Below are 20109 nucleotides of genomic sequence, written 5' to 3'. Positions count from 1 at the left end.
AGGGGTCCAGCCCACCATGAGGTCTGGTACGTAAGGAGATGCCACTCGGTTTGGAGTAAGAGCTGGAGTAAGAAAGAGACCCGCCGAGCAACCTGCCTGGAGAAGAGGGCAGCAGCGCTGGTGGAGCTGTGCTGTGCGGGGACCTGCCTAGCCACCCGATTCGTGAGCTGCTTGGGGCCGAACTGTGACTGAGAATGCTGACCTGCAGACTTCCAGTTTTCTGAAAGACGGTACCTCTGACTGGTGTATTCTGAAACTGGCCTGGTTTGGCAGAGGGAGGCAGGACTATATGTTTTCGGGTGTTTTAAAGGGAGCGGGACTCAATAGCAGAAATCTGCCATTGTTCTAAATTTGTATAACTTTTAACTAAACAACATCTTTCTTTTTTCAACAAACCCTCGCACTGGGAGTCTTGCTTCTTGGTGGTGGGCACAGGTGGGTTCTCTAACACGTGTGCCCAGTTTATTCTTCCGAGAACAGAGTATGAGAGTACCTATCTTGCCCAAATCCTCTGCAACATTGGTCTTACACATTTTTTTTCACCTTTACCAATTTCTTAGGTAGAAAATAATTTCCAATTGTGTTATTTATTATTTAATTTTCAGTGAGGTATATTATGTTTTCATATGTTTATTAAATATTCATATTTTTTTCTATATCCAACTCATGTTCTTTGCAAATTTTTCCTTTGAGTTCATTCTTATTATTGATTTATTCAAGTTATTTTTAGGTTAAGGGAATAAGTCTTTTGTCTGATATGCTACAATATTTTTCCCCTGTGGGTTGTCTTCTGACTCTAATAGTATTGTTTGCTGTCAAAAATAGTAACTTTATATATATTTAAGTAAATCAAGATTTTTTTAGGCTTTTGATTTGTGCCTTCTCCACTCCAAGATTATTTTTAAATTTTACCCACATTGCATCTCCTTCATTAAATTATTTTTAACCACCTGAAATTTATTTTAATGTAAGAAGTGAGAAGAAACACAGATTTACATTTTTCCCAAATGGCTAAAGTTTTCCTAATTTATTGAATAAGCCATTTTTCCTCTGTGCTATTTATCATATAATAAATTCACAAATTATATACCAAATAAATTCTGTTATTGATTGCTCTGCTTTGATGTCATCATAAATTATTTTAACTATGTACATTTATAATACATTATTATTTTTGGACATCTGCGAGCCTTTTTGACATGTTAATTTTTTTTAGATCAACTTTTTATGACCTTTTAGGAAGTGTTCCTTTGTATTTTGACCAGACTCAGACAAGTCATGTGTTAGGAAGGCCTGATCTTCACTTACCCAGAGGGAGGCCATGCTGTTCCGCCTCTGCCTTGAGTGCAGATCTCACCGACCTATTGAAAGAAAAAAAATTATTAAGCAGAATAAGTCTAGGATTCCAAATTCAGTAAATTCATCACCCTTTAATCTTTAATCCAGAAGAGAGAACCAACACTCAAAGAGAAACCCCCTCAGGAAGAGGATGTGTCTCCAACATCAAGTAGCCCATTTGCTAAACAGACATTTACTGAGCGCCTATTGTATACAGGAGATGGCACTAGGCCTGGGAAGGGCTCAGAGAAAAAAGTCCCTGACTTAAGAGGTTTACACGAAAGCCAAATTCTGACTCATTTCAAATACAGTAAAATTACTTTGACTGCTGACTTCTTTTAATCAAGAGACTACCATTGCAGGGAAAACAAAAACACAGGAAACTGGCCCCCATCAACATAGATTTTAGCTGGCTTCAGTTTGATTTTCCGCATTTGACTGTGAAATCCGCATTTCCAGTTTACAAGGCTCCAGGCCATGTCTGTTGTAAAAGGTCAGCCTGCTCTCTGAGAAGGCAGTCCAGTGGCTGGGAGGACACAGAGGTGAAAAGGGCAGCTCCTTCATAAGTGGACGTTATTCCAACAACGCTGGCCTGTCTCTAGGGTTGATTTAGAAAAGCAAGTTGCCCGCACCCATCCTGGGAACAAAATATTCTAAAAATACAATGATAGCCCCAGAACAAAGTTCAACAGGAAATTACACCATTAGTCCCTGAAAATATTTAGCCCTGATTTTCTCAGGCTCTCTGTAGCCAAGGGCAGGGGGCTCTCTAGTTGGAATAACACCATATATGTCCCGAGTAAAGCTGGACACAATTTTGTGGAACCTCAGTTTTCTTCTCTGTAAACACGGGAGAGGAGCGCTGTTGCTGCCCTTGAATAAGATAATATGTATCATCGTATCAGCTAGGTTTTTGAGTCCTTACTATATATGAGGTAATATAAAAAAAGCACTAAAATGTTAATTTTATAAAGCTAGACTTTTTTATGTTTGCTCACTGGGGCATACTAGGCAATAACACAATATTTGTTGAATGAATCAGAGATTTAATATAAAGAAGCCTCACATTAACTATTGTTAATAACATCTCAACTTTGCATATGAAGAAGGTGGGGCACAGGGAGGTAACCTAACAGTCAGGTCGCACAGCTGGTGAGCAGGGACTGAATACAGGCAGCCATTCTCCGAAGGTATGACCTTAACCCCATGCTTTTGCATTACCCAAGTGGTTGGTTGTTCCACACATGGTCAGAGCTGATACTCTGTGTTGATCCAGTATAATTCCTAAATTATTAACAATTGTTACCGACTTAAATTTTAACAAATAAAGAATTACTCCACAGCGGAGGCCAAATGACCTAACCATAGAACTTTAAACATCCTTTCCTGAAAGGAATTAAGAGTGGCTACATCCTTTCCTTTCACCTCCTCCCCCATCCCTGTTCCTGAATAGACTTCTCTCTACATGACCACATGGCTCCGGTTTTCTTTACATTTTAAATTCTTTTTGTCAGTTGGAACTTTTCTGCCTCCATGAAAGCTGATGGTGACATCTTTGCAAAATAATGTTTTAATGAGTTACATTGTTTTTATGATGTGGATTTTTAAAAAAATTGTAAATGAGCTCTTCCAGAGGGCAGTCTGTGATCACAACCCTTGGAAAAAAATGTAGCTAGGTGGTGCAACTTCTTATCACCAGGCAGAGGGGATTCTAGCCACACAGAACTTTCTGGCCACAATTTTTCTATATATGGTCATTTGCAATCAAATTACTCAGATGCCTCACCTGCTGACTCCAATGCCAAATTTGAGGGGAATGATTCATATTTAGTGAATGGAACTCTGTCGCAATCAAAGAAAATGATTAGCCTTTTCACACACACAAAAGCAAACTTCTTGGACTCTCAATGCCCAATATCTAAACACACTTTTCTTCTACTTCCTAAAAAAAAAAATAAGCAAAAATAAATTGCCCAAGTGAAGGGGACAAGGATGGACAGGGTTCCAAGGAATCAGAACCGAGCTTGGAGCCTGCCACCGCCTCCCTAGACGCCCCAGACCAAGATAATGTTTTTGACGCCCTGCAAAGCTTCTGTTCCTCATAGTTTTAGGACTGGGAAGGTTGAGATGGACAACTGGATCCCTGCTCTGCTAGCTGGGTGGTCTTCCCGGACCACAGCACTTTAGCTCCCCTGGGGCTGTTTTCTCGATTTTGAAATGTGGGACGTGAACTCTGCCCTCGGACCCTGCACCTGCTCAGCCCGCTCGTTTACAGCGTGAGCGCCAAGTCTATGCAGCCTGGGGCCGCGCAGCGCCCGCGGGGGAACTGGGCGAGAAGCACGGACCGCTGCGAGTCGTGGACAGCTGGGCGGCCGGCGAGGCTCGCGACTGCGCGCGGGGAGGCTGGACATACCTGAAGCAGGACCCGGTGTGCTAGAGAACCGCGAGCCACGTGTGCGTCCGGCGAGCCAGGTGTGCGTCCGGGGCGCTGGTGCTCGGAAACTGGTTCCAGGCGGGCCAGGGAAGGCGACCGCTATAGAGACCGCACCCTTCCTTCCTTCTGCCCCTCCTCCGGCCCGACTCCACCTGACCAACGGGGTCAAGGGAAGGGAAGCCGCGCCCCTCCGCCTCCCACTGTGGTTCTGTACTCACACTCTCCGCCCCCGGGGTCGCTCAGCTTTCCCCGCAGCTTCCCGGCCCCCAGCCCCTCCACGCACCGTCTTTCACCATCCTCATTTTGAAACCCATTTCCTCGCTTTACACTTCTTCACTTACATTAAATTCTTCAGATTTATTGCAACGCTTATTTCGTTCTAGGCACTGTGGATTCAGAGATGAGACAGTTCTCACTCCCAAGAAGCTTGGGGCCTGGTGCAGATGTCAGACAGCTAACACTAATAATAGCCATCTACAATAGGTACTCAGCATTACTTTTTACCAGGCATTGTTCAAAATTCTTTAAGTAATCTTACAACAACTCTGTGAGGTAGGCACTATTATTACCCGTATTTTATAAATAAGGAACCCAAGACACCGAGAGATTGGGTAATGTAAGCAAAGTCACACAGGGAGAGCTACATTTTTGAACCTAGGCAGTTTTGTAACGTATGCTAAGCTTGTGGGCTCTGTAGAATGAGGATTAGAACCCAAGACTGGAGGAGATATGGTGGAAGGGCATACTGGGCATCTGGAACAACAAAACGAAAGGAGGCTAAAAATTAAAGCCCTGCTTGTATTGGGGGGATTATGAGCAGTTTCGTGCTGAAGGGTGGAGTAGAAGATCATAAAAGCTACCATTTATTAGGCATCAGGCCTAAATAAGGACTTGATTCGATCACCTCTTTTACCTTTAAGACAACCCCAGGAGGTGCTATTTTTATTAGAATTCGCAGCAGAGGAAGCTGAGGCTTAAGTGGTTAAGTGATTTACCCAAGGACACATGAGGAAAAGTATTTATTGACTGCACACTCCCTGTAACTAAGGCCTTTGCTAAGTGCTGTGGAAGATTAAAAGAAAATAATCAGGTGTAGTTGGGATGTCAATGAGTTTACAATGTCATTGAGGTCAAGACAAACTCATATGAAACTAAAGTCGGTAATGCGCAATGCTTTATCATTTTTATTATGTATAATGCTAAATTCTGGGGAAAGGACTCGTAACACTGTAGCTTTAAGGAGGAAAGGAACACTAAGAAGATTGGGACAGAGAAGACAGGGATGAAATGTGAAAGATTTGAAAACTGTCACTTGAAAAAATTCTTAGTTTCTTTTTCATTTTAAATTAGCATTTCCTATATTTCTCAAAGGTGGTGTAAGGTTGCCTGACTGCCGTTACCCTAAGAAAAGTTTTAGTGAAAATATTAACTTTAAGAAAAGGTGAGGACTAATGAATTGTCACTTAGATGTTTGTAAACTTTTGATGTGGTTTACCTACAGTTACTTAAAGTATCAGAATGCATTACCCCCTCCCCGCCCCCTCAATGGGTGATGGCCCTGGCTGGCATAGCTCAGTGGATTGAGCGCGGGCTACGAACCAAAGTGTCGCAGGTTCAATTCCCAGTCAGGGTACATGCCTGGGTTGCAGGCCATGACCCCCAGCAACCGCACATTGATGTTTCTCTCTCTCTCTTTCTCTCTCCATTCCCTCTCTAAAAATAAATAAATAAAATCTTAAAAAAAAAGATGGGTGCTAAGCAGAGGTTCTCCAAGATGGGTGCTGGGCCTGGGAACCTGTTAGCACAAATTCTCTCTATTCGACCCCAAACTTACTCTCTTAATAAGCCCTCCAAGTGATTCTGATGGACCCTAGAGCTTAAAAACCACTGGTTTAAGAAGACACCCGACCTTAAACAGAAGAGGAGCTACAGTGGAAGAAGCAGAGAGGCAGTCTTGCTTAAAGAGCTGGAGCCCACCAGCTTCACCCTAGATTTACAGATCTAGAGTGATGAGTGTTCTGCCTTCCGTTCTGCATTGCAATTCCCAACTCCCAGAAATCTCCGCAAGAGACTAAGTCCCACCTCATCCTGGGAAATTCTGGGATTAGCATGGGGCAGAAGGGGGACATTTATTGAGGACCTATAACTTATGCCAGACATTGAGTAGTGAATGCACTTTGCACACACGATCTTATTTCATGCTTACTCACCAACCTAACTTAGGTGTCGTTACCTCTATTTTGCAAATACAAAGACAGGCTTAGAGCAATTTCGCAACTTCCACAGGCTGCATGCCATACAACCAGGAAGTAATGGGACTGGATTTATACCCACAAGGAAATGAGTAATAATAGGTGGTGTTTATACTTGTTCCAGGTTCAGAGTTCAGTCTCTTTGGTTTCATGGTGGCGATTTTAAACTAAAATGCACTCTAACCATTTTTTAAATTTTTCTAGTTGAAACAACTGCCAGTTACCATTTAGACTAGAATCATGCCATAATATGATTGTAAAACTAATTTTTTTCCCTTGAAGGGAGAATTTTCGTGGAAGGAAATGTTAGATAATAATAATAATGGTAATAATGATAAATGTAATGATCCCAGAGACCAGGTTTATAGTCATCTAAAAAAAAATCCAGCTCTGGCTGGTGTGGCTCAGTGGATTGAGTGTCGGACTGTGAACCAAAAGGTTGCTGGTTGGATAGTCAGGCCCACATGCGTGGGTTGTGGGCCAGGTCCCCAGTAGGGGGCATGGAAGAGGCAACCACACATTGATGTTTCTCTCCCTTTCTCACTCTCTTCCCCTCTGTCTAAAAATAAATAAAATCTTTAAAAAAACCCAGAAAGATTATTTGATAAAATTTTCACCATTCTGAATATATAGAACTACTTTACAGTTTTAGAAGAAGCTAATTTTCATATACCACCTTTTTCTCTGTTAAATAGAACAATTTGAGAGTCAAATGTAATATTTTAGAACAAGTTATTGAGGTGTATTTAAAATAAAATGTTAGGAGAAATCTAATGAAAGTAGGTTTAATTGACCAAGTGGTTGCGGATAGTAGATATGTTTGTTCTTACAGTGGTGCGCTGAGCCAGCTTGGCATAGGAGCCAAGTGCTAAATTTTCAGGCATTTTGCAAGTTATGAGTTAAGCACAGCCATTGTTAAAGTTGTAATAAATAAACACAACCGAATAGCTTATGTCAAAAACAAAAGTACTCAAAATCAATCACTCCTAATTACTCTGTTTTACTGTCACTGATGCTCGAGGTTGTTTTTGCCTGCTTTATCTGCGTTGTAGGAATACCGCATAAAGTTGTGTTCCTGCGCCTCTCTTCCCAACTCCATGTTCAGTGAGGCTGCGCTGGTGGGTTGAATTCGGCAGAGGTGGGGCATATACAACAGGGAAGCCAACCAATGGCTACAGAACAGGCATCTCCGGGTTCTAAAAGCTAGTTGTGAAACATTTATCAGCATTGCTCTTGATTGCCAGATGAGCCCAGTATATTCCTTGATAGTGTCGCTAGAAACTTATTAACCTCTCTGTATGCCATTCTAAAAGGTTCTTAGAGTTTTCTCAGGCTCATTTGGGGACAGAGTCTCTGATACAGATGATGGTGTGAATGAAAGGGGGCTACGCACACCTGACAGGCTCAGGAGGGTGCGTGGCAGGTCTGACAAGCTCAGCGACTGAAAGTAACCACACGGGATGGTCTGAACACGAACTCAGTGGCAAGGGGGCAGGTCATGGTGGGAGGTCGCATCCCAGGCCTACAGCTTCTTTAGTAAAAGGTTAATCTTTACCTTAGAGAACCCTGTCTATTGCTCTTATGCATCTGGGATAATATAACTTTTGAAATGTCAGAACAATTTTCACTTCCAGGTCCTTTGAAAACAGACCCACTAGAAACAGAGCATGAAGACACGGAAACTCCTTGTGATGTTCTTGCCCACGTACCATCCCTATTCACTGTAATTGTTAGATATTCATTTACTCATGCCCACCAAAATAAAAAAAAGTATGTATCGCTCCCTTTTCCATTTTATTGAGTCCCAGAGGTTTCCCAGCCTTTTCTCCCACCTCCTTGTCTACCGCCAATAGATTTCATGTAAACTTCCTTACTTTTTCTTTGATTCTAAATGTGTTAGAAGAACTATAAAACTGCCCTTCACCAGAGCATTTTTCTCAACCTATTGGGATCTGGCTTCAGGGCATGTCCTCAAAATTTTGGCTCAAATAAATTCTCATTAATGCTTTCTACAGGTTTAGACATTTGTCAACATTTACTGGCATTTTACTATTAGGTTAAAACATATAAAACTACTGATATAGGACTATTTTTAACCTATAAAATCAACAATTATATGGGGTTGGACCTAATGAGTTATTCTCAATATAGTCTCCCTTTCCTGCTCCCAGGACTTCTTCAAAACCCTCATCCGTGAGATATTGCAAAATCAATTATGAGAACTCATTTTCTGCCACTTCCTCCCAAGTTTCCTAAACACTGTAACTATTCAATTTCAGGTCTTAGGGAGCATTTTCATAGCCGGTCCTAACAATTCATAGGTTAGTGTCTGATACAGCTTCTCCATGGACCCAGGAGAAACGCACTCCAGGCTCAAAGCCAGCTGTGAGGCAAGGGGTGACTGTGAGGAAGTGAAGCTTACGTTAAGTCCCTGGCAGCATCTAAGGAAATCCTAGGCTTGGTCGTGGCATCCTTTCCAGATTTTATGAACACATGATTTCTCAAGTCTTGCTGAGTTTGCTAATGTTCCATGAAAAGGTGCCAACAGAGCCCTGCTGGTCATCATCCTTGGCAATACTTTAATTTTTTTTTATAAACCAATTCCACAGCGGGAAAAGGCAGACAGAAGCACAGGCTTGCAGAATCCTGACACTGCTTGGGCTCAGTCCCATTCTGACTCTGCCATTTCCCCTTCACAAGCCAATAAACTATTGTTTGGTGCTTTGGTCATCTCCAGGGTGTTATGGACACGTAACGAACCTTTGTGTGTGCATAAAAGAACATGGCCATTCTCACACCTGGTCCAGTATCCTGAGAAGCTTTGATGGTAACATGGTGTGAATAATCATCTTACTGTACTATACATGGAGACTTTAATTATTTCTCTTTGTCTAGAGTTTCAACAGACTGCAAGAAAAGAGCCATGATTATCTGGAGATGTGTAATTTATTCTCAGTCTTGCTCTTAGCACAGTTAACATGTGTCTGAGATCCAATCCCTTCAGAGGGGCTTTCTCCAAACACTTTGTCGCAAAATATCAAAAAGATTTTTCCATCTCCTAGCAATGTCTTTTGAGATGAATAATCTAAAAAGAACATAGCAAAAAAATGCAATCAGACTGTCCTTTATTAATATAAATTTATATAGTGGCATATGCTACTGGAGAAATCAGAAATTCATAACACACAAATTGGTATTGGAAATACAAAAATCATCTGAGAGTCAAGAAATCAGGTTGACAGCACCACAAATGTTTTACTCGGTCTGAGCAGGTGTGTTGTAGCTAAGAATAACAAAAACTCCTACAGGACACCGAGACTGTCATAAGACTGTGCAAACACATCCAACACCGTTTCCCGTCCACCAGTGAGAATCTGCAGGAGTCCTCAGAAGGCCTGGGGGACAATAAAAGGCAGAAAAAAACATGCAGACTCTTCTTCCTTTTAACCTTCACTGCCAGCCAGCCTGTGATAGCAAACAGCAACCCCTGAGGGGTTTTGTTCCTTCTTACCCAGAGGCATGGTATAAAAGGTTAGTAAAGCACACACAAGGCTTTAGTGGGCAAGTCGGAGAAACTGAAAGCAGAGTTTTGACTGAAATATAATCCCCCATCAGTCACCAAATTATCTGATCCCTAAACGAAGTATAAAACATAAATAAGAAATTCTGTATCAAAGGAGTCAATCTCAGGTTCACATCTTTTACCACTTTCTGTGTGCTAATGTCACCCACTGAAGAAGCACCACATTCAGTAACAGGTGTGTGTCAGGGGAGGGCAGAGAGGAGGGGAGGCAGCGGTGTTGCAAGGGCTTTCCTTTCACACAGATAGTTCAGTATTTCGGGATCCTCCCAGGAAGCTGCCCTGGTCGTGCAAGACCTCCTATGCAGAGGCTGCTAGGGGCATCTGGAGATGTGTCTCCACTGCTTTCCCCAAGGAGCTTCGTTCTGCCACCTGTCTGCACTCTTCCCATGCAGGCGTCCCACTGTGTTGTAATGGATGTGCAAGAAGAATATCTGAGCAAATGCAGAGGTATTGCTTTAATGTGTAAGCATTCTGGCACAAAGAGCAGTTATAACTAATGGGGTAAATCAAAGTTTCTCATGTGATTGGCTTCCTGTCCTTGTAGAATTAGCATTCACCCCCTAAGTTGTCAGAAGATTCTGTGCCTTTCGGGTGAGCTCTCCAGCCATGAGACACCGATTCTCAGTGTTTGTGAAGCAGATACATAAGTTCTGCCCCAAACTGCCTGAGCTGGTCTCAAGTAGCACCTGACCAGTCAGGAGCTCCTGGTCCTGGGCTCCCTCAATTCATCCTATCTTAAAACTTTACACTCATCTCAGAAGGCTAAGCCAGACATCCCTCTGCATGCCCTGCTGGGAGACCGAGTCGCAGGCTCACCTCCTGCTAATACACTACTGTGACCTGTCTGTCCAGTCCTCCTGAAGACCATGGCCAGATTCGGGTCTCCGTAAATTGGTGCTTCTTTGTTCCAAAGAGATTATTTCATAATCCAAGTAGAAGCAAGTTTTTGGTTTTTTTCTCTACTTGCCCTTGTGATATTGCCACCATACTCTCTCACCTCCTTTTCCTAAATGTATTCCTAACTCACCATGTCGCCAGTCATTTCTTCACTCAACAATTATTCCAGGCGTGCTCGTTACGTGCAAGGCACTGCTGAGAAATCCAAGGCACAGCTAGCCAGATCCTGCACCTCAGAAGCTTGGAGTCTGGTACAGATGCCTAAAACTTTTCATAGTTCATTCTTTCTAGCTTTGAGGACCCAAGTGTTTCCAGTTTGGAATGTTCTCAAAGAGCTTGGATCTCTCTAATACAAACATTATACAATGTGAATGCTCTGTTATTTGCCCAGTGGTTGCGGTATGCCATGCACCAGGGAGAGGTCGTGCCTTACTCCCAAAGATGGTGTTCCGAACAACAGGACATGCACACTTCATTTTTGCCTAAGACAGGAACCAAAAAGAAACACAAAAGCAAGCTGTGTGAGCACTACGTGAAAAATCGCTAAGCTGCTATTTGAACACTAATAAATCACTTTAAAGCCACGTGTTTATGGCCTTGTCATGTGCTGATATGGTAAAATATGTGCCTGAGCTACCAGAAAAGAACCCCCCAAAAGAGAAATCCCTGAAATACGGTACCAGGAATGGTGCCTTTATCTGCTGTGAGTACCAGTACTTTATCTGCTGTGAGTATTGGTAGACATCTGTTAACTGATTTGACTCTGGCTTGGGCTATCTCCTAATTGGCTTTATTCAAATGAATCACTTACTTTCCTGAAACCCTAGCACAATAAAAACCCCACAGCTATCAAAGCACGTGGGCTTGTCTATTATTAGACTGGGCAAAGCCTGGGGTAGCAGGAAGTATGGTAGGTTTTTTAAGCATCCATGGCAATACAGAAAAAGGCCACGGGGCACTGATCTTGTTTTGCAGCATCCTTCCGCAGGGACGATGACTTCACACATTGGTGCAGTGTAAACTAGTCAGGCACAAGGACACCTCTCTGGGCCTAGGGTGCGATGCGTCACTGATGTACTCTGAGGTGCTCACCAGGCCCCTCCTGCCCCCAGGTTTCAGTCCCTCACCTCCGTAAGAGGGCTTCTGCCATGCCTGATACCTGCTGGCTGACAGGAGAGGCCCAAGGTTTTGCCTGAGACTCACAGAGAGGTGTTCTAGTCTACAGCACTTAGAAGCCCCAGGTGAAAAGGGCTCTGGAAATGCTAAGCACAATTAGAGGCCACGGAGTGCAGGCTGTCGGGTGGACACAATGAGCAAATACATCCACTGTGCTGATTAGTAGAATTCTGAATGGAATCTGGATGTCAGCAGTTTGAACTCTGCTGTCCAGAGGCCCAGGAAGAGCCCGAGTGGAAGGAAGCTGGAGGAGGGTGGGGAACCAAAGGCCCTGAATCCCGCTCTCTCTCTACAATCTGCCCTGTTCATTGCCCAGTCCTCTGACCCGCATCAGCTAACTTAATTGTCTTAACTCCTGTGCCAGCACTAAAACACTTGCTCTCTATAGTCAGTCTTCCAGGAGGAGCAACTGTAGCTACTGAGACTATTAAAGGGGTCCACAGAAAGAACTACTCCAGTCCTCTGGGGGGTCTCAGTGGTTCTTTTCAATGAGGTAGCTCAGTTGTGAGTTGATGCAAGTGATGTGTGCCTCCTGCCGCTCAGAGCTATAGTTTTCCCTTTTTAATTTGCAAGATTATAAAAATACCAGTATTTCCCCCGTTTTATAAAAATGACTTTAGGAAAAAAATACACATGGGTCTCCTCCACTAAACTTCTGTTCCATCTTGTAAATTGTTGTGAACTCTGACCTCCAGATTCAATTTCTTCACTTTAGCACCTTTGAATGCATAAGCCCCCTCGGTGTCACTCAGGATGTTGACGTTCCGCACGGTGCAGTACTGTCTGTTCACGTTCTTCTCCACCCTGTCTGGGCTCCTCTTGGGCACGTCCAGCTTGGTGTTCAGAGGGTATTCCTCCAAAACGTCCTCTGCAGGTGGTTTCTTCCTCTGTTTCTGGCACTTCCTGGTGATGAAACAAGCCACCAAAAACACCAGAAGTAGAAGCATGATAGCAGCGAGCGCACTGCCGATAGATGCCCCAGTTTGGGACAGAGAAGCAGCTACAACTGGCTCTTGTATCTCCAGGTTCAGGGACTTCATATTGGTGCCGTTCTTGACCTGGTCCCCTTCGTTGTCATAGATGAGGGAATCATCAAGGGTCAGCCGGCCACTGGGGTCCACCAGGTCCCTTCGGTTGCGCTTCATCGGGGCCGTGAGAGAGCGCTGGACCCGGGGTCCTGAGATGGTGTCAGGGCCAATGATGTAGATGACCTGGAGGTACCACTGGTGTCCTGCTTCCACCTGCAGGAGGAGGAAAATGGGAGACAAACTGAGCATGTTGTTGTTGCCCACAGTTGGCCTCTGACGAAAGGAAGTGGAGAGACTGCTGCTGCGACAAGCCTTGATACCTTTTATTTCTAAATTAGGGTGATCTTTGTCCAGCTCTTCGGGCTTTTCTATTTTTCTGTGTATAGGATAGTCCTGAAAATTTATTTTTCGTGGTCTCTTTAGCTAGGTAATGCTTATGATATGTCGGTCTTCCTTGAGAGCAGGGAAGTAATGGTATTAATCACCACATTTATTCCCAGTGACCTTAACTGTTTGTTATGCTAATTTACTGTTTATTTATGTATTTTTAAAAATTTATTTATTTTTAGAGAGGGGGGAGGGAGAGAGAAAGAGAGGGAAAGAAACATCAGTGTAAGAGAGGAATATCGATTGGTTGTCTCTCATATGTGCCCTGACCTGGGACTGAGCCCGCAATCCAGGCATGTGCCCTGACTAGGAATTGAACCTGTGACCTTTCACTTTACAGGATAATGCCCAACCAACTGAAAGATACCAGTCAGGGTTAATTCACTATTTATTGATTAACTTTAATTAAAATAGAGTCATTCGACAAATATTCATGAAACACTCTGTACATAATAAGCAGATACTTGACAAAAACTTGCTAAATCTGAATACTTCCTGGGTCCTCCCCTGAACGGTTACATCATCAATTGTTTTATTGCCATGTTGTCTGCCCCCACTGAAACCCTGCATGGTTTTGAACTGACTTCAAAAGAGTGACAATTGTTCTGAAATCTAAGGTTATAGATTACTATTTGGATAAAGCAAAAAAGGGGAATTTGATCTTGGGAGTTCACATTTATTACTGGGACTTAAACTATTTTTGCTTATCAAATACTAGTAATTCTTACCATTCTAAATTTTTGTATTGTATTTATTATTTTGTTAATGTTTTCTACATGCTTATGCAGACAGATCCAAAAAGGCAGGCAATATAAAAAAATTAGGAAAAACTAGAGTACCATGGGCACCCAGATGCACACAGTATGAGACCACATGCAAATTAAATAAGTTTATCATTGCTTTGTTGTACTGGAGGTAGATGGCGAAAATTTTGGGTGGATGATAAGCTTAACCACAATGAAAACGATATGTCAACAAGATGCTATAAAAGAAACCCACAACAGTCCAGAGACAAGGCCTTCCTCTTCCCAACCTTTCATGCGGCCTTGGTCCTGCGCTTCTTCTCCTCCCACCACACTCACCTTATAGAGCGCATCCACTTTCAGAGTAAATCCATCCACACCTGGCATGCTACTGACCACGTGGAAATCAGGCAAGTCGGAAGCAAAGTGGGCCTCAAAGGGCACGTCGTGGAAGTACTTGTCAGTCACCTCTGGCTGACTGCGGTCCTAGATTTTCAGGAAAAGAAAAAAGATTTAGCAAGATGGAACCACTGAACTGGCATGTGGCAGTCACTGGGGGGAGCGAGGGGCTGTGCACACCGGCCTCGGGTTGGTTGGGAGTGTGTGCAGGAGGAGCCCTCTCTTCAGGTTGGCCACTGCCTCCGGGCACCCCCTGTCCTCTTCAAGGGAGGACACTCGGTGGCCTCTGCGGTCTCAAAGCACAGAGTGACATAGCCTAGACAAATAATTCTCAGGCTATCTGGTCTCAGGACCCTGAACACACCTAAAAACCAAGGACCCCAAAAGTCTTTTGTTTACGTGGTTTATATCTATCAGTATTTACTGTATTAAAAATAACACCAAAAATTAAAAAGTAATTTTTTACAAATTCATTTTAAAATGGTAGTGAAAAGACCATTATATATTAATGTTAGTAAAATATTTTTTAGAGAAAATACCCCCATTTCCATTTAAGAGAGCTGGCATTATTTTATATTTTTGCAAAATTTCTGGAAAAGAACTAGATCCTCATATTTTCTCTATTTAATCAATTGTGATATGTTGTTTAGGCTGAAGTATATAAAGAAAATGACCTCACACAGCTTATGCAGTTGGGAAAGGGGAGAATGTTTTTGATAGCTTTCATCAATAACTTTTATTAATAAGTTGATAAGTAGTATTTTTTAAAGATTAGTTACAATGTGGGATCTGAAACCATATCAATAAACCTTCCATGCTGTCTCCACTCGGGAAGGAATGAGTATGACAAAGGCAGGCATCATCATACCGTTTGGGAAGACGTTGTCACCTTGAGGACTCCCTGAAAGAGTGCTGAGGATATTCAAGGGTCTCTGGGATCACGCTTTGAGAAACAGTGGCCTAGGCTTTCCTTTTCCTGGGACATTAGAAATAGCTTGTCTGGTCACCCACCATAACCATCAGATTTGGTTATATGTACTAGAATTCAGCTGATCAGAGAAAAGCAAACAACAAACACACACACATACACATGTGCGTATGCACACGCATGTATACACACACGTATATATGTGTCTATATATATGTATGTATGTGTATATATACATGTGTATCTGTGTGTGTGTGTGTGTGTGTGTGTGTGTATCTATAACCACCAAGAGCAGGGCTGGGTCCTATCAGCTTCTGACAGAATTCATAGCTGAGAAAACCTACTCAAGTGTCAGCTCTTTACCCCAATGGTTACCTACCAGCAGCAAGAATCTGTGTTTTAGGTGTTTGTTTGGCTGAATGCATCCATACTGTGGTCCTTCATTGTAGATTGTCCCCGTGGGATCAAAGAAAGGCACGTAGCCATCCTTGCCAGTACAGAGATAGACTTTCTCCAGCTGGAGTTTGTAAGCAGAATTAAGGTTTTGTTCTGGATTCCAAAGCACTCGGCCATACAGGATTTGACCTGGAAAGAGTGAGAGACACTAATTAGATCAGAATTTAGGATTAAAAAGAAAATAATGTCAAGGGCATAAAGGGATTTAACACACTCCCTTTGAGTCAGAAGTACCTGTCTATGAAGAACTCTGTGAATCCACATGCCCATAAAATACTCACTCATTTAGTTATTGCTCTTTTATTTGGTACATATTAAGTATTTAAGGTGTGCAGTCTGTTATGTGCAGGGGATACAAAGGTGAGTGTGATGGCAGCTGAGAAGACAGAAATAATAGCCATATAATTGCTAAAAATAGCTAACATTTAGCCCTGACCAGTGTGGCTCAGTTGGTGAGAACTTCCTTCTGTACACTGAAAGGCTACATGTTCCATTTCCAGGCAGGGAGTGTACGGGAGGCAACTAATCAATGTTTCTCTCTCTTTCTGCCTCCCCCCACCAACCTCTCTGTCTAAAAGCAATGAAAAAAATGTTCTTGGGTGCGGATTAAAAAAAAACATAGCTAACATTTATCAAACTCATGCTACTTGCTTGGTACTATATTAAGGCTTTCCCATACAAGAACTCATGTAGTACTAATGATTCCACAAATGAGGAAATGAGGAAATTGAGACACTGAGTGGTTAAGTGACTTCTTGAAGGTCACAAGCTAGTAAATGGTGAGGGTGGGATTCAAAGTCGAGGTACTTTGGCTCCAAAGCCCACACTATTCACCACCACAATACTCTGCTGTTATCAACAGTAGAGGAAGGTGCATAATGTTAACTAAGCATATAGTTGCACACAGAAATCTGCCTGGGGGGAGGTATGGAAGGACTTAACAAGGAGACAATATTTGAGCAGAATCCAGAAACATGAGTAGGCATTTGTCAGAGCATTTGCGATGGCGGAAGAGGCAGGGAGAGTGTTCTAGGTAAAGGAAACTCCTGTACAAAATACTGAGTGCTGGGAGGCAAGAGTCCTGGTTCAGCTACTGGTTCCTTGGTGCCTGTCACGGCAACAAGTTCTTCCCTACACTACCTTAGTTAACCCTCCCATGAGCCCACGGTGATAGGTTATCCCTGTTTAAAATAACTTGTCCAAGTTTTCCCATCTGTGACACGATGGACAGGAGTTGAGCACATAGCCATCTGCTCCAGACGCCTGCCAGAGCATTTACTCCACGGCGGGTCAGTGTGCCTGGACTGGAGGCCATGCAGAGGCTCTAGCAGAAGAGACTCCTGTGAAGACGGACTAGTGATGCTGAGGATTCCAGACTTCAGTATGTAAGTAACAGGTAACATGGGGAGGCTTTAAGCGAGGGTGTAATATCAACATACCTGGGCTTCAGAAAACAGAGAATGGAGGAAAGACAAAGAGACTAGAGTCACAGAGATCAGATAGGGGCTATTTTAATGCTCTAGTGATAGATATCTAAAGTATAGTTGTGAGGCAAGGGGATGGATTCAAGAAATGTCTAGGAGTCGGATTCCATTCAATGTAACGACAGATGGGATGTGGGAGGTGAAGAAGTAAAGGATAACCCTAAGATTTTTTTCCTGGGGCACCTGGCATATGGAGATGCAGTCAGTGGGGCAGCAGGTATGGGAGAAGCACATCTGGAGTGAGGTAAGTCCAGTTCTAGACATCTCTGGGTGTCTGAAAGACATCACTGAGAGGCTTGGTAGTTCCAGACTGCATGTGGAAATGAGAGAGCAGGCATACGGTGACCTTTATGGAATGGCTGTGGAGCGGGAGGAGCCTGGGGGGTTCAGTGCAAATGGATGGGACAGGCCATGGGAATGGCCAGAGGTAGCACTAAGGTGAGAACAGAAGGAGCCAAGCCTGGAACCTGGGCAGCAACACAGGGCAGAGAACGGAGTCCCAGGGCAGGAGAGTGAGAAGTGGTGGGAGAGGTGAGATGGTGTCAGGTAATGCTGGTGCAAAGGAAACCAAGCAGGAAACACGTGTCAGAATCCGTGGGTTTCGTGTCATCGACGCGACAGAGTTCTGAGCTCTGGTGGGACAAACCCCGCCTGCAGTAGGTGGCCGGACGAGGGATGAGGGATTGTGAAGAAAGGCCGTGGAGACAGTGTATACTCACCACTCCTCTAGGGGCATCTTCAACGAAAAGAAAAGGAGAAAATGGGCTAAAGTTTAAAGAGGAGGTAAGGTTGAGAACTTTTGTTTTCTCCTGTTATGGGGAGGACTCGAATATATTTTTAGGCTAAGAGAAAAAACTCATGTGTGAAGAGAAGATTAAAAGTAAGAAAAAGGCAAGAGGGATAACTGAGAGAAGAAAGGCAGATCTTAAAATGAATTTCTTCAGTCAACAAATATTTACTGTGCACCCAGGCACTGGTGGTATGGTGTGCAAATCTGACATTTAATTGCAGTCTCTGTTCTCAAGGAATTTATAGTCAACTGGTAGAGATAGGTGATAAATAAGTAAAGTAATATTATATATTATAAGATATTAAAAATATGATAAGTACTATAAGAAATGAATAGTGCGTTGTGAAAGTGAGAAACATGGCCTATGCTGGATTGTCTGGTGTGGTCAAAGGCTCTTTGAGGGGATAAACATTTTTCCTAATTGAATTTATTGGGAGTGATATTGGTTAATACAATCATATACGTTTCAGGTGTACATTTCTATAATGCATCATCTGTATATTGTACTGGGTGTTCACCACCTGAGGTCACATCAAGGAGATTAACAATGAAGTGCAGCTGTGAAGGAGAAGACGGAGCCAGCCTTTGCAAATGTGGAGGGAACGGTGTCTGGGGCAAGGAGGGGGCAGAGGAAGCATTTCAGGTTGAGAAAGCATGATGGAAGGTACATATACGTTTGGCACACCTTTTCGGCTAGTAGGCAGTGGTCATGTTGCCATCTCTCTGAGGAACTGAGAGATAAAGCAACTTACCTAAAGCTAGTGTGTTAGAATCTGGTTGGAAACTCAGTCTTCTGTGCTTTTCCACAGTGCCAAAAACTATACTGCCACGTATGTGATCTTACAGTGAAATGACAGGAAGGAAGAATATGGGTCTGTTCCTTGACTAAATGTTGCATTAGCTGTCCTGGCATCACCCCCTGGGGAATCTTCACTGGCAAGTTGGCAGACGGCTGATAACAGAGAGGCTAGCCCAGAGGCTTATCTGAAAACTTCTCAAATCCAGCCACAGTCTCTTTGTACAGGAGAAGGAAACAACTCACCCTTTGAGAAGGCTCCTTTGTAATCCATTTCTGCCAGTGACATATCAGCTGTGTTGGGATCCATGAGAAACACTTTCTCGTTATTGCAGAGCTGAAATTCAGTATTGAGAGAATACACAACTGGTACGGGGCGGTTGGTCTGCTGGAATGCAATGGGTATCAGGAATCTAAATGTGGGAGAAACAAGAGCTCCTTGAGAGTGGGTCAACTTTGCAAAGGTCACTCAAGCTGCCCTCCCCTTCCCGCCCTTCTTGGGATTGTGACGGATCTTTGTTGTAGGTGCTTATTTACTGAATAAGGAGATGTATATAGCAGAGGAACTTCATTAGTTTGGGTCATTATGAGGTTAATCCATTCTTTTGAACAGGAATAATCTCATTCATCTACAGGCCCCTGTGATTGCTCTTTGGCTGCTACAGGAATCACTGCCACAGTGCCTGGCCTGGACGCCTCCTCTCCAAGTCCGCATGCCCTGAGACTTTGACTCTTTCAGCCTGATCAGAACTTATCCTGTGTCCCTCTCTTTAAGGCACCGCTAGACAAATACTCTCGCCTCCCCTTACTCCAACCTCCCTGGACTTCTGTCTCAGTCTTTTGAACATGCTCCTTCCTTCTCTGAGTCTGACAGGTAAGGGTTCCTCCAGTCAGATGAACTTTCTTTAGGTTCTCTCTTGCATATTCTCTACTGCCTTGGGTTCATTTATTCAACAAATGTTCACCGAGCTTTCGTTATGTGACAGACATTGTTCTCATGATGAGGATTCATCTGTGAACAAAGTCCTCAGGGAAGGGACTCCTAACAGGGAAACATAGTTAATAAACAAAATGAGTTCAAAAATAATATAGTACACTAGAAGGTAACAGGTCATTAGGAAGAAAATTATGCTAGGAGAAGTTCAGTTGGAAATTTTAAATATGGTGGTCACGGAGGCCTCAGTGGGAGGAAGACGTTAATTAATGCAAAGGCTTGAAGGAAGAAGGCAGTAAGTCATGTGGCTATTGGCAGACGGCTTTCCAGGCAGAGGAAACAGTAAGGGCAAAGGTTTGGGGTAACAAGTGTGCCCAATGTTAGAGGAACAGCCAGTTAGCTAGGATAGCTGGAATGAAGCAAGTGAGGAAGCTGAGACCAGAGAGGTAACCAGAGGCCACACTTGCCTTAGCTAATATGGTAA

The 20109-nt window shown here is 43.3% G+C and overlaps 2 protein-coding genes across 2 annotated transcripts in view; both read right to left on the bottom strand.

The window, feature by feature from the left end:
* Positions 1-3897, bottom strand: part of ANXA3 (annexin A3) — a 46532-nt gene extending 42635 nt beyond the window's left edge. Inside the window, exons 1-2 of the mRNA XM_028506917.2 lie at positions 3752-3897; positions 1309-1362 (exon numbers count right to left, since the gene is read on the bottom strand). Of these exons, the coding sequence (XP_028362718.1) occupies positions 1309-1323 (15 nt within the window). The 5' untranslated portion in view covers positions 1324-1362; positions 3752-3897. The remainder of the gene's footprint in view (positions 1-1308; positions 1363-3751) is intronic.
* Positions 3898-9132: 5235 nt separating this feature from the next.
* FRAS1 (Fraser extracellular matrix complex subunit 1) overlaps positions 9133-20109 on the bottom strand; it is a 423042-nt gene continuing 412065 nt past the window's right edge. The window contains exons 71-74 of the mRNA XM_028505680.2: positions 18938-19104; positions 15545-15750; positions 14178-14324; positions 9133-12921 (exon numbers count right to left, since the gene is read on the bottom strand). Coding sequence (XP_028361481.1) covers positions 12328-12921; positions 14178-14324; positions 15545-15750; positions 18938-19104 — 1114 coding nt within the window. The 3' untranslated portion in view covers positions 9133-12327. The remainder of the gene's footprint in view (positions 12922-14177; positions 14325-15544; positions 15751-18937; positions 19105-20109) is intronic.

This window comes from Phyllostomus discolor, chromosome 1, assembly GCF_004126475.2.
Source record: "Phyllostomus discolor isolate MPI-MPIP mPhyDis1 chromosome 1, mPhyDis1.pri.v3, whole genome shotgun sequence".
NCBI lineage: Eukaryota > Metazoa > Chordata > Mammalia > Chiroptera > Phyllostomidae > Phyllostomus > Phyllostomus discolor.
Note: the sequence above shows the minus strand (reverse complement) of the source record. Positions and strands in the feature narration are given on the sequence as shown.